The sequence below is a fragment of the Podarcis erhardii genome (genome assembly GCF_964252035.2).
Source record: "Podarcis erhardii genome assembly, chromosome: 3".
NCBI lineage: Eukaryota > Metazoa > Chordata > Lepidosauria > Squamata > Lacertidae > Podarcis > Podarcis erhardii.
In genome coordinates, this window is record NC_138507.1 from 12814032 (window position 1) to 12826266 (window position 12235).

The 12235-nt window shown below is 42.6% G+C and overlaps 1 protein-coding gene across 2 annotated transcripts in view; it reads left to right on the forward strand.

Annotated features, from left to right (window-relative positions):
• The window catches only part of PLCB1 (phospholipase C beta 1), a 455429-nt gene that overhangs the window by 23018 nt on the left and 420176 nt on the right, over window positions 1-12235 (forward strand). For both annotated transcript variants that reach the window (XM_081856862.1, XM_081856861.1), the window contains exon 2: window positions 4673-4750. In XM_081856862.1, coding sequence (XP_081712988.1) covers window positions 4673-4750 — 78 coding nt within the window. The remainder of the gene's footprint in view (window positions 1-4672; window positions 4751-12235) is intronic.

Sequence of the window (12235 nt, forward strand, 5' to 3'; positions counted from 1 at the left end):
AAACCCAATTGCCATCTGCCTTCATCCTCTGTCTTTTGCAATATAAATGGTTCAGGCTGCAGCTTCTTAGAAACCGGAGGCTTGGAAATAGATACTTAGCCAAACACGTTCATGCAAATTATCCAGTCATTAGTGTGAGAGAGCTGGGGAAACCCCTTCTTTCGGCATACCTCTTGTTCCTCCCTCCCCCTCCATAATTAATCATAATAAACCCCAACCATCACCCCTGGCTGGGCCTGGCTGTCCCACTGAAAAAGGAGGTAGTGACCCAGGAGTGGCCCAAGTTACTGGGCTGCCTGAGATGTCCCACCGCCTTTCAGTCCATACACAGAAGCAAACCTGATTGGCAGTTAAATCTGCCACTTGAACACTAGGAATGGGACACCAAAATCCTGTCCAGCTGCGGCAGGCTTACTTAGGGTTAGGTTAGGGGTTTAGAGCAGTCTAGCGGGCACACACAGCTCTGTCCTTTAGCACCTTAGTGCTGCTTGCTGCCCCTCAGGAAGTGTGTCAGTGTGGTGCAGCTGTTTGTATGTTTATTAAATTTCTATACAGTCATACCTCAGGTTACAGATGCTTCAGGTTGTGCGTTCTTGGGTTACGGACGCGCCAAAACCCGGAAGTACCGGAACGGGTTACTTCCGGGTTTCGGCGCTCGCGCATAAACACCGAATCACAACCCGCACGTGTGCAGACGAGTTGCGGGCGCTGCAAATTGCGAACGTGCCTCCCACACGGATCACGTTCGCAACCCGAGCGTCCACTGTACCACCCTTCATCTGAGGACCACAGGACGGCTTACAATATATAAGCACAAAAATACATAGCATAGTAACAAACAGAAACAATTCCCCTCCATATATGGTTTAAAAGGCCACCAGTGGTTTAATGGGCCTAAGCTCTGTGAGTAGAGGCATGTTTTTGCCTGGTGCCTAAAGAGATGTAACCTCACTTAAAGATAAGGTGCCAGGCAAGACTCCCTGGGGAGAGCATTCCACAAATGGGGAGCCACCACAGAAAAGGCCTCTTCCTGTGTTACCACCCTCCGGACTTCTCACGGAGGAGGCACATGGAGAAGGGCCTCAGATGATTATTGCAGCATTCGGGTTGATACACACAGGGAGAGACAGTTCTTATGAATGTTGGACCAGGACTTGGGACATCTGGGTTCAAATCCCCACTCAGTCATGAAGCTCACTAGGTAATATTGAGCCAGCCACAGCCTCTCAGCAGCACCTGCCTCACAAGATTGCTGTTGTGCCAACCCAGGTGGCTTCTGTATGGGGGATGAGGAGGTCGGGTGACATTTTGCCCTTTTGCCTTGGACAGTAAAATGTATTGTGATGGTCCTGGCTGACTTCTACAGGATGAAAAAACTGATACTTCTGAAAGCAAGGAAGAGCAGGGCAATGCACTATTGGCTACGATTGCCAGGGTTTGCCATTTCCATTTTAAAAGGGCAGAACTCCATTTGGGGAGATATCTAGCAAAGCAGTCTTTTCAATTATTCTGTGTATTTCCACATCTCGTTCCTAGAATAGAGTACTTTGATCTTCCCAATTTCTATCCTTTTCCCAATCGCTCTTAAATACTGGTGGGAGGATGAGGATTCATCAGACTTCTCAGTGAGGTGTAAATTAGAAATTCTTTCCTCCCTGGACTAACAAATAGTCCAATTCTCAGGGTGACAAATTTGAATCAATGAAGAACTGAAATCTTATTTTAGAGTGAGCTTCCCCTGATGTGCTTTTCACAAACCTCCACCTCCTGTAGTTTGTTCTACTACTAGGATATTGACTGATGAAAAGGTGGGTGGTGACTTTTCAACCACTCTTGACAGCCTTTTCCTATTAAAGGGGTTGGACTCAAGTTCTCCAAGAGATTCTTTTGCCCGTGGGTGAATTCTTGTTTTCTGTTTATTTGTTTTCTGACAACATGTGCTGGAGAGTAATGGAGGATGTTTCTGTGCTTCTTAGGCTCACTGGGCAATGGAACTTTCTGTAAAGATGGCAAGCAAAAAGAACTTACCTCCATGGGACCGAGAGCTTTTAAGAATTAGCTTTTTACAAATTTAGTCTTCTGAATTCAGTGTTTTCTTCATCAGTTGCACTAATTTGCCCCAGCATTGAATCTTCTGTACCTAACTATGCGCAAAAATGCTCTGTTGCAGTACACACTGCTGGTACACATTTATTTTGATTTTATAGACAAATCAGCTCCTCCCTTAAAGAGGGCACGTATTGCGGTGAGACCTGGAAAACCGACACTCTGTGTTGTGGGTGGGTACGATTGGTCAGCCACAACACCAGATTGGTAGGTCCCTCATAGCTTGGTGCAATCTGGCCAATGGGACGCAGTTCAAATGGTTCAAGGGACCTATTTATACCCATGTACATGACCCAGAGCTTCCTCTTTTGGCTCGTGCATCGGAACACCCGCCCACCTCTCCCTACTTTTAGGGCTTTGCGCTTGACCTTGCCATGCCGTCGTATGTCGTCCATCGTTGGGACAGGGGCACGGCAGGAATTTTCCCCACTTGGCTGATCGGTTGTTGCCATTTGGGTTTCGCCTGCCACATAGCAAATTGTCACAACTTGTAAGGTTGCGGATAGGCTCTGGTTCAGGTGATAGGGATGGGAGAACGCTCTCACCATCCCTATGTGAAGGGTATTCCATTAAAGGAATCCAGGGACTCAGTGGTTTGGTCAACCCCTGAGAGGGGGTTGTGCTCGTGCCTGAGTCCAGGGGGACATTTGAGTGGCAGAGCTAACCTGTTCCTGGCTTTCCACTTATCCAGGTGTTCACCCTTGGCTGATCTGTGCTGGAACCCTGGGTCAGTGCTACCTGTGTGGCAGGGAGCTAGTCAAACCAGAGCCTATGCAACCACTCACTTTCTGTAATCAATAAAGTTGTGGCCTAAATTCTGCCAAAAACCAAAACCAAAATTTGAGTCAAATGTGAATTTATTTAAAGGGGGGAGGTTTCTGGGTCTGAACATGCAACTGGTAAGCCTCAATCACATATTTGGAAGCTGAACCTGTGAGTTGGGACAAGCCAAATAAATACAAAACTGTGTTTGTACTAATTGCCTCAGAAAACATTGGTTCCTATTTGTTTTTAATGTTAAGTGAGCCAAAATAAAAGTGAGCAACCTGGGAGGTTAATTAGAATAATTAAAATTTTTGTTACTTGGAGCTCTTTTTAATTTTATGAGCCTCTCCTGGGCACTCCTAGGATGGTAGTGGAAGGGAAACACAGAATAGGAGGATTCCAGGATGTGTGTGCCTGTCTCCTCGTCCCCAGAGCAGGAACAATGTCATCATCTTCCAGAGCACCAGGATAACTGATGGACCGTCTTTGCTCTGGTACACAGCTGAAGTGATGATGAGGTTCTCAGGATTTTTGTTTTGTTTTGGTGACTTGTTAGCATAGAGCAAGGCAGAGAAGCAAGGAGAATAACAAAGTAGGGGCTGGATACTTCTCTCCTTTTCTTTGATGGGCTTCTTACTTCAGGCTGACACTCTCTTAAGTGATAACACTTCTTTGCAGGATTGGTTTGCATTTCGAATTAAAAGCCACCAACTGCATTTCAGGTGGCTGAAGATCTTTTATTAATGCTCGGTGCATTTTTTTTTTTTACAAGTTAAAACTGCAGCTGAAACAATATGCACAGGTTTTCTGGCAGTTGTGCTAATAAATTTAATTAGTAAGCTAAGTCCTGCTTCCTTTGCTCAGTGTGTTTGTGTGTGCATATCACAATGGACTAATATAACTGCCTGCATTTTGGGATTCTTCGTTGGGGTTTCTAGATCCTCGTTGAGAATATGAGATTTCAGAGGATTACGACAAGCCCCTGCATTTCACTGCTCAGTTAACATGGTTCTAAAATCCAGCAGCTCACCCCAGCTCATGAAACATGGTTCTATAATCTAGCAGTTGTGAAACGGTTCTTGCATATAATTGGCAGCAGGATTTGTAGGAAAAGCAGGAGGGGCAAAATGTAGAATGGCAATGTGTATGAAGGAAACATCTGAAAATACTTAAGTAGCATGTTGTATACTTCAAGGGAGGCTGGGACAGAGAGTTAATGACAGAGAGGCTCCTACTTGTGTGGAAATATTCTCAGAAAACAAACTCTAAAATAGATGGAGCAAGTCGGACATCACAGATTTGAGACGGCATCCCCTGGAGGGAAGCAAACTTAAAATGCCTGGCTTTGCAATGTGCTCAGCCTCTGAGGTGTTGGGTTACTTTGCAGTTGTCCTCTCATCTTGTCCAGCAATTGAGAGGAGTTAGAATAATGTGTTTGTGTTGCAAGGCCTGCTCACGTTTTGAAGGGGTGGTAGCAGTGGAATTAAGCAACTGTGTTTTGGTTGGCACTGGGAGTATCTACAGTAAGACTTAAAATAAATACTGGCAAGTGTTATCTTCAGCATTGCGTAGGGCAAGGCCAGTAAAGTGTGCTGTTTTCCTTGAGTACTTTAAGGGCACCTTTCTGTTCCACCAACTTTGTCTAATGAGTTACCCAAACTCCTGTATAAATGAGAAAGGCATGCACATAAAATGAATGGCAATTTATGAATACTTCCTTTTGCTAGCTAGGGTGGTATATTTAGGGATGCAAGAAGAGCTTTGCAATGTGTTAATACTGTGTCCGTTCTTTCTTTGCCAGGATTCCACCAGTGTGACGTCAGTTTTTGTCCGAACAGACCCACATGGATTTTTCTTGTATTGGACAGACCAAAATAAGGTAGATATACATTGAAGTACTTCAGCTCCCTCTTTGTGGTGGCTTCTTTTTCTGACCAAATACCTTTTCTGACATATTTGTAACCCTGATGTCTTTTTTTTTTTAAAGGATGAGAACTAGGGATGGGTGTGTATGTGAATTTAAACCAGTCCACATTTAAAGATTCACACTTAATTCACTACCTAAATCACACTTCCTGAAAATTTTGCAAACCAAAGCACAGCAATTCTTCAAAAGTCATCCTTCCCTGAATATTGCAATGCTGTAATGTGTACAAAAATGCAAATACTAAGGTAAAGTGTACATAAGAACACATGCCCTAGTGAAAGAAACATACAAAAATGCATCCTATTCGTGAAAATTGCATTGCAGAACAGTGTCTTTTAGGAAAAAATGCATACAAAAATGTATATCTTAGGAAAATTTTGCACTACAGCATTGATAAATTTTCATGAGGACTTTTAAAAAAACAAATTACAAGCTGATGTGGAAATGTGGGGGACTGTGTTTAAATTTGGAAAAATAAGAAACTGAGAGAACTCTGGACCATTTCCGCAGAGTGTGGCCATGTTTTCTAAATACTTATCAGTTCTACTTGATAGGAACCTGGAAAAAAAGTCTTATTGACTTTTGAAGATTGCAAACAGTGAGAAAGGAAGAGCATTGATGATGAACATTTATATAAAAGTCTTCAACTATTTATATAGTTTGGTACTAGGACATTCATTTTGTGTTTCCTTGTTCCTGTAAAAAACAACAACCACTAGTACGTATACTGAAACGATGCTCTAGGACAGGGGTCAGCAAACTTTATCAGCAGGGGGCCGGTCCACTGTCCCTCAGAACTTGTGGGGGGCCAGACTATATTTTGGGGGAAAATATGAACAAATTCCCATGCCCCACAAATAACCCAGAGATGCATTTTAAATAAAAGCACACATTCTATTCATGTAAAAACCCACTGATTCCTGGATCGTCTGCGGGCCGGATTTAGAAGGCGATTGGGCTGGATCTGGCCCCCGGGCCTTACTTTGCCTACCCATACTCTAGGAGGGTATATATTTATAGTATTGTTGCTATATTCCTGACAAATGCTTAAATACCTATAGCTTTTTAAAAGAGCATTCGTTCAAGATAATTTGAATTGGACTATCACTGTGTGATTAAAACCCAATCTATAAGGGTCAAGGAAGGATATTTCTCTTCAGCTGATAATGATGGTTTTAGAAACATTTGCTGAAATGTATCCTGAAAGGCTTTGTTTAGAAAAACAAAAATAGATCAGCTGCCTGAAAGCTTTGCTTAGAAACTTGAGTGTTTGTTTACGATCAATGCTGACAGCTATTGAAAGATTAGTTGCAAAAAAAAAAAAAAAAAAAAAAAAAAAACTTGTAGGAAGAACTTGTGCTAATGCCAGAGCTTGCTTATAATGTTGCTTACTGCAGAGGAGTGGTTAGAAGATGCAGGCAGCTTGCCAAAAATATTCATCCATAGTTGGTTCTAAGCTAGCAGTATGTACCTGGAGGAGGGGTAGGCAAATCTGAGTTAAGGAACATTATCTGTTTTATCCCCTTGCCTAAAATAAAACAATTTCACAGCTGGGCAAACAAAGGCTGAGGTTTTATCAAAAGGGGATGAAATGTTCTGGAGATGCAGACTTAACTTTTAAGCCTTCAGTTTGGTGTCTTCCTAAAGCTAAGTAAGTGTGACAAAAGAATGACAAAACCTTGCAAACTGAAGACGAGGGTACAAACTTGACAAGTGTTGCCAAAGACCCAATGGCTATCATTTCTGAGTTTCCAGTGCTAGTATTTAGCATGTGTGGGGAATCGGAAGATCTTAGCATGCAACAATATGCACCTTCATGTCTGAAAGCGATGGGTTTCTTATTGCAGTTAATGATCCTATCTCATAATTGCCTTCTTGTTCAAAATAAGAGCTAAAATACATGAAGATGGGCGAACTACAAAGTATGAAAGAATGCAAATCTGCAAATGGCTCTTCCTATATTTCTTTTACGTAAAGGGAAGGGCTCTGATTTGAAGAAGTGGCACCGTGTATGTGAATTCTCCCCCCTACCACCAGTTAAGTTTAATCTCTTCTGAATTACTATTTGAAGTTCCTGTTATCAATCCGCTCTCTGCTCTGTGTCTACTAGTAGCTTCTGGGAGTGGCTTATCAGGAAAATGGTGCAGGGCAAAAGAGTGAAGCCCTCCTCCCTGAATGTCAGTACTGTACAGAATTCACTACACCTAAAGTGAAAATAGAAATATCAGAAGATCTGGTCATTGGCTCCAAGCCTTGATAAGCAAAGGTAAACACTCTAGGCAAACAAGGGTCATGTAATACTTGGGCAAATGGATGTACAAGTTCTATAGCATCCACAGGATGGTGTTCCAAAACAGTCTTAAGAAGATGGCATTAAGAAAAGCTACTGTGGAATAAAGAGAAATATCTTGGAAGTAACAATTAGGCTTAGGGGTGGAATATGAGTATGTTATTAATAAATATTAAGGATTAGAATAGTAATAAAGGAGAAGAAGTTAGTAAATGAAAGAAGTTAATATTATTAGAAAAATGAACTGCTAAGTAGGTGATATAATGAAATTCAGTTAGGGGGATTCGCGGAAGTCAGTTATTAATGTAATGAAATTAGGATTTGGAAGTTAAAAATTGTTCTTAGTGGGTTTTTTTGTATTTTGTGTACTGTAATGTTGTTGTTGTGTTGTTGTTTTTTTATGTGATAAATGTGAAGACCAATAAAAAAAATTGGTAAAAAGAAAAGAAAAGCTAGTGTGGAGCAGTGGTTAGAGTGTCAGATTAGGACCAGGGAGACCAGGGTTCAGATCCCCATTCAGCCATGGAGCTCACTTGGTGACCTTGGCCCTGTCACTGCCTCTCAGCCTCACCTACCTCGCAACAGGGTAGTTTGATTCTCAAAGAATAAACAATAATACACATGTGGCTGCTTTCTTAGGGGACGCGGGTGGTGCTGTGGGTTAAACCACAGAGCCTAGGACTTGCCAATCAGAAGGTCGGTGGTTCGAATCCCCGCGATGGGGTGAGCTCCTGTTGCTCAGTCCCTGCTCCTGCCAACCTAGCAGTTCGAAAGCACGTCAAAGTGCAAGTAGATAAATAGGTACCACTCCAACGGGAAGGTAAACGCGTTTCTGTGTGCTGCTCTGTTTCTCCAGAAGTGGCTTAGTCATGCTGGCCACATGACCCAGAAGCTGTACGCCGGCTCCCTCGGCCAATAAAGCGAGATAAGCGCCACAACCCCAGAGTCGGTCATGACTGGACCTAATGGTCAGGGGTCCCTTTACCTTTACCTAGCTGCTTTCTTAACTTGATGATGGTCCAAAGAATATGGAGTCTGATTTCCAGCTTCACTAAGCCTCACTGTGCCCATGTAAGGCGCATACCAGCAAGCTGGGCGCATCAACTGCCACACACATGTTACCTCCTAGCCTCTTTCAGCTCAGGCTCATTGTTAGTGGAGAATATGTTCGTGGGCATTTGTTCCATCACAGGTAAGAGAGCTTGCTCCTGACAGGTTGGCTTGGTAAATTAAAGGTGATAGAAGGAGGGGTGCCTTATTAATAAACAAATGCACTTTTTAATAGGCTCCAAATAAAAAGGCAGATGCTATTTTGCTAAGCAGATTCTCGTTTTAGTTGTTGCTGCACTCTGATATTAAAGGAAATCTTTAAAATGGCCTTTCCTTCTGATGGGCTACTGGGTGAGCTGAAAAACGTGCTCAGAAAAGTGATTTGTATTCCACAGTAAGAATTAGTTTTTCCCTCTGTGGATTTATGTAGTCAGCAGCCTGATTGACCTTGGGCTAAAAGTTCTGTGCAATATTTCTTGCACTTGTTATTGTTGATGATGCTAAAATCCTGGAGTAGGTTTTTTGAGGGTTGATTTCCCCCCATCCCTGTGGTTTAAGTGCTTTGGGCTATTCCTTACACAGTTTCGTCTCATTTGGGACCAAGCGCTCTTGAAATGACCAGAAAGAACTCACAGTGTGCTGGAATAATGAGAAAAGGAAACATCAAGCAAAAATACAGGGCAGACAGTGGAAATTGTGTATTGCTTGCATGAATATATTCTTTGAATTTCAGATTTTGCTTACAGATAAAGCCATTTATGGAGCCATGAGTCTGATCAGCAGCTCTTGAACTAATGTGTGGATTGCAAATTAAGTTATTCAGTGGACTTTTCTGTTCCCACATATTCTGACATGGATCTTGCCTTTGGAAAACATATCAAAATGGTGTTTTTTTTAATAAATGAAATGAATATTTAGATCGGTATTTAAATGCAAAAAATTATGTGGATTAAATAAAGAAAGCACACTGATGCAGCAAATGAAAAGGAACATATTTATGAGTTAATGCTTGTGAAATTGACATGGGCTGGGAACAGACCAGTTTGCCCATCATGAGTTGCAGTATTGAAGAGCAGCAACATGTGCATCACTAGCGTATATGCAAAACACCACACAAGGCTTACAATGTTAAATTTTAATGTCTGCATAGAAGCTTGTAATAATTTCTAACAAAAGAAATGAACAGGCAGGTTTAAATGGATAGTAAAATAATTGCTCATACGCTACAGCAACCATATTTAATATTTAGAACAGCATGCTGGTGTCCTTGTAATTCTTGGTGCTGTCTAATCTGTCTAATAATTTTCTGAGATGGGAGTAGCATGGAGAACTGAACTGGCACATATTTTTTCTGAAAGTTGTCAAGGAACGTTCATGCGTACTTCCTGAACAAGCAGGTTTTGATGCTGGCCTTTAAATCAAACTTTGATATCCATTACCTCCCTGCCCCTGAGGCATGGCTTGTGCAGAGGTCTGCATTCCACAGTATGAAGTGGATGAGCTAGAACTTGAACAAGCCACTCTGATCTTTGGCCAAGCAAGTTTTTGCTACAGCTCAATGAATCCATTGAAGATACCCTTTTAGTACAAGCCATGTAATAGTGTATCTTTGTGGGATCATCTGGAATAGCCTTTCCAAGCTTGATATCCTCCAGATGTTTTGGGATGCAACTCCCATTAGCCCAAGCCAGCATGACCAGGGATCAGGAATGATGGGAGTTGTAGTCCAGCAGCTAATGTAGGGCCACAGGCTCCCCACCCTTGCCTTAAGGTGTACGGGATGAGATCTGTGGGTTTCTGAAGTAGAGTGTGTTTTGGACTGGGGGTGATGGTCGGAATCTACAATGAAAGGAATTTATACAGTGCACAAAATGCTTGTCCTGAGCCCATCTGCATTTTGGGTTCATAACTCTGTATCTGTTAGCTGAAAACCAGGATAATGTATTCCAGTAATTAATATCTGGAATCAGAGTCTGCTTATGGCTCTTTGCTCATGCAAAAACTGTCATGACCCAGTAGTGACTACAGGGACTTGACAGTATAGGTTACATTTTATTTATAACCAGTCACCCAGGAACATCCATATGACTCAGGTTCTAAAAATGTGCCGTAACGAGCCTGTGTTCACAATAAGCAGCTGTAGGCTTCCCAGTAAGCAAGTTACAGATGGAAAACCTGGATGATACACCATCACAATGCGGGCTTAATGCCTAGAACACAGCAAAAGTCTGCTGATTGTTCATAGAACCCAAAAGGAATGTTGTGCCTTAAAATGACTGGCAGAATCCGAGACCAGGGAGAAGAGATGGTGGAAGAAGATTGGAAGAAATTTAAAGATTATCTACAGAAATATTGTAAAATTAAGGAATGTTAGAAAGATGTTGGAATGAAGTTACATGGCTTTAGCAGAAATGCTATAAAGAATTAAGTACAATAGATTGTAAATGGATTAAAGGAAAAAATAATGTCAGAATTTGTTAAGTTAAATGATAGGACAGAAAATTGAGGAAGATGGAAAGGATTTGCTGAAACAATTAATCGAAGTGGAATACAAAAAAAGGGAGGTGTGAGGAGGTCGCTGAAACAAGTAAATGAAAGTTAACAACATTGAAAGTATTGGATGTGTTTTTTTAAATTGTTTTTGTTTTACTTTTGTTATGTATATGTAGTATTTTTGTCTTTGTATTGTATTGTATTGTTTTGTTATGTTTAATTCTTTTTCTTTTCTTTCTGTAACTTTTAAAACTTTAATATTTTTTTTTAAAAAAGGAATGTTGTGCCTTAAATTCATGCCACAATCCAGCCTCCTCCAGCCGGGAGTGCTGCACAGCAACTCCTCCCTTCCCTTGATGGCTGGTGGTAGGTGCAGGAGTCCCTGGAGGGCTGTGTGCTGTTGCCCTGTGCTTCCAGCTGGAGGAGACAGGCAGGCAAGGGAGAGGATGGGAAGGAGGCAAGCAAGTGGGAAGGGGAGAGGAAGGAAACAGGATTAGTGGGTGTGCAAGCAGCTATCCCGTGCCTGGGAGGGCACCCTCCGCACCCCTTGGGAGTGTGCGCTGGTACCCCTCGGGAGTGCGCCCTCGCACCCCTCAGGAATGCGCCCGCCCTGGGCAGTGTGGGCATATGCTCCGCCACTGGCCGTGATCACCAGTCACATAAAGCTTTTCCTTCTCTCTGCACATAAACTGTTGTAAATCGTAGAAGGCAAAAACATAAAATCTGTGCAAACAGCAAGTCTGGTACAAGCATCCAGATCTATATCCTTTTAAGTGTAGCATATCCTTGAGAATGTTGATTGTGCATCACAACCAGTATTTCTGAAATCCTTCAGCTCACCCTGTAAGGTCGTCTAGTATTATCTTCATATTGCAAATAATGCAGTAAGGCTGAGAGAGGTCTGCCAAAGGGAACTGCTTTAGTTTATGTCCAAGGTGGAACTCAAACCAAAGACTTCTCATCTCACATACTGTACTAAGAACTCCTCTTTTACCAGCCTAAATTAATGCACGGAACTGTTGCAGCATTGTTTCCCATTCAGTTGTCAGAGCTGACATTGGTTGAAATAGGTGTTCACCATTCTTTGGTGTCAGGAGTGAGCTGGCGGTAAATCGCATCATCAAGTTGAAGTTAACTCTTTACTAGCAAGAACACAATCTGCACTGACTTGGCAGAGTGTCAGGTCTAATGAGTCCATCAGCTCCATGGTCAGTTGCCAAGACTGAAAGTCCATGCCTCCCCACAGCCGTCAAGTTCTTTCCTCTCTAGGGATTTCCCCAAGCAATTGGAGATTGCACCTGCATAAAGCCAACCTCTCCTCCACCCTTTTCATGCCTCTTCTGGTTCTGGGAGACCAGGGGGGGAGAGGAGCTTGTTGCAGCAGGAGGGGGAGACACTCATGACTCTTCACCAGCCTGACTCATCTCTGCCTCCTGGCCTCCTTCCTCCCCTGCTTCAGCTTCTGCCTCTTTTTCTGGTCTTCTCTCTGCCACAGAATCTCCCAGATCACTAAGCTTTGTTGTCTATTCAGCTTCCAACATGGTCTCCTCCCAGTCTTCTCCCTCAGACCACTCATGGTTGTCCCACCACCAATCCAAGAGCTT